We start from the raw sequence: 2,279 nt of genomic DNA, 5'->3' as shown, positions 1-2,279 counted from the left end.
GAGCCTGCTTCTCCCTCTGCTTATGTGTCTGCCTCTTTCTCTGTGTCTCTCATGAATAAATGAATAAAATCTTAAAAAATAAAAGAAAGTTCTCTTCTTTAAAAAAATAATAAAATAAAATAAAATAAATTTTCCTTTGTTAGCCAATTAGATGTGTTAATCATATACACTGCCAATTAATATATACAGGTAGCACTGACTCTATACCAAGTGCTGTTTTAAGTGCTTTAGTTATATTAGTTAATTTAACCTTGTCAGCAATCCAATGCTTAGTTATTATTACTAAGTCATTCTCCAGATGAGAAAACTAAGGTATTGGCTAACTGTTGCTCATGGTTCCACTGGACTATTCCATAACCTGAACCCAGGCTTTCCATTTGCCTAAAGATTGTGCCTCTTCTCTACCAGAACAATACCATCTATCTATCCATCAATGATACAGCAAGATCTCTGACATTTTATTCCTGAGAGTCAATTTCATTTTTATTTGTTTTTAAATATTTTATTTATTTATTTGAGAGAGCAAGAGTGCACACCAACAAGGGGAAGGGCAGAGGGAGAGGGAGAAGCAGACTCTGGTGAGCAGGGAGTGCAACATAGGGCTCCATTCCAGGACCCTGGGATCATGACCTGAAGGTAGATGCTTAACTGAGTCACCCAGGAGCCCCTTTATTTATTTTCGAATATTTTATTTTTAAGAAATCTCTACTCCCAACTGGGGGCTCAAATCCACAACCCTGATATCAAGAGTCTCATGTTCCACCAACTGAGTCAGCCAGGCACCTTTCAATTTTGTTTTTAGAAATAATAGACTAGGAGTTGGAGCCGCTGCTGCCACTCACCACCCAACGTGCACTCCCGATTCCTTCTGGTTCTAAGTCCAAAATGGCAACGATCAAGGATCAGCTGATTCAGAATCTTCTTAAGGAAGATCATATCCCCCAGAATAAGATTACAGTTGTTGGGGTTCGTGCTGTCAGCATGGCTTGTGCCACCAGTATTAATGAAGGACTTGGCAGGTGAACTCACTCTTGTTGAAGTCATGAAAGACAAATTGAAGGGAGAGATGATGGATCTCCAGCACAGCAGCCTTTTCCTTAGAACACCAAAAATTGTCCCTGGCAAAGATAATAATGTGACTGCAAACTCCAAACTGGTTATTATCATGGCTGGGGCATGTCAGCAAGAAGGAGAAAGTTGTCTTAGTTTGGTCCAGCTTAAGGTGAACATCTTTACATTCATCATTCCTAATATTGTCAAATACAGCCCAAACAGCAAGTTGCTTATTGTTTCCAATCCAGTGGATAACTTGACCTATGTGGCTTGGAAGATAAATGGCTGTTCCAAAAACCACGTTATTGGAAGTAGTTGCAATCCGGATTCAGCCCGGTTCCATTACCTAATGTGGGAAAGGCTGGAAGTTCACCCATTAAGCTGTCATGGGTGGGTCCTTGGAGAGCATGGAGACTCCAGTATGCCTGTATGGAGTGGAGTAAATGTTGCTGGTGTCTCTCCGAAGAATGCACCCTTAGGCACTGATGCAGATGAGGAACAGTGGAAAGAGTTTCACAAACAGGTGGTTGACAGTGCCTATGAGGTGATCAAACTGAAAGGCTACACTTCCTGGGCCATTGGACAGATGTGGCAGATTTGGCAGAAAGTAGAAAGTATAATGAAGAATCTTGGCGGGTGCATCCAATTTCTACCATGATTAAGGGTCTCTACAGAATAAAAGATGTCCTCCTTAGTGTTCCTTGCATCTTGAGACAGAATGGAATCTTCGATGCTGTGAAGGTGACTCTAACTCCTGAGGAAGAGGTCCGTTTGAATGAGAGTGCAGATACACTGTGGGGAATCCAAAAGGAGCTGCAGTTTTAAAATTTTCTAATGTTCCATGTCACTGTCTAGACTACAAGATTTTAGTTGGAGGTTGTGTATATTGTCCTTATTATCTGACCTGTCACTCAAGTAGTAATATTAAAATGGCCTAAGAAAAACATCAGTTTCCTAAAGTTACAAATGGGAATGGTTCACAAAACCCTGCAGTTATATCCTGATGCTGGATGATACCTGTCTTGTGTAGTCCTAAATTGGTTAATGTAATATAGTTTTACTATCTCAGAGGCACCACTGCCAATGTCACATATGCTGCAGTTACTCCTCAAACCAGTGTATTTACTGTGTTTTGTAACTTCTGATTCCTTCACCTCAATACCCAACGTGCCTAGTCCATTTTTTTTTCTTCAGTCACATCCTGGAATCCAATGTATAAATTCAAT

At 40.5% G+C, this 2,279-nt stretch overlaps 1 protein-coding gene across 1 annotated transcript; it reads left to right on the top strand.

The window, feature by feature from the left end:
• The first annotated feature begins 885 nt into the window (after window positions 1-885).
• On the top strand, window positions 886-1,878 carry LOC100686034 (L-lactate dehydrogenase A chain-like). The gene is given in 3 exon segments (XM_038573059.1): window positions 886-998; window positions 1,000-1,634; window positions 1,637-1,878. Coding segments are annotated over 3 exon segments (990 nt in total).
• Window positions 1,879-2,279: the final 401 nt, after the last annotated feature.

This window comes from Canis lupus, chromosome 25 (assembly GCF_011100685.1).
Source record: "Canis lupus familiaris isolate Mischka breed German Shepherd chromosome 25, alternate assembly UU_Cfam_GSD_1.0, whole genome shotgun sequence".
Lineage (NCBI taxonomy): Eukaryota > Metazoa > Chordata > Mammalia > Carnivora > Canidae > Canis > Canis lupus.
This window is presented reverse-complemented; position numbering and strand designations above follow the sequence as displayed.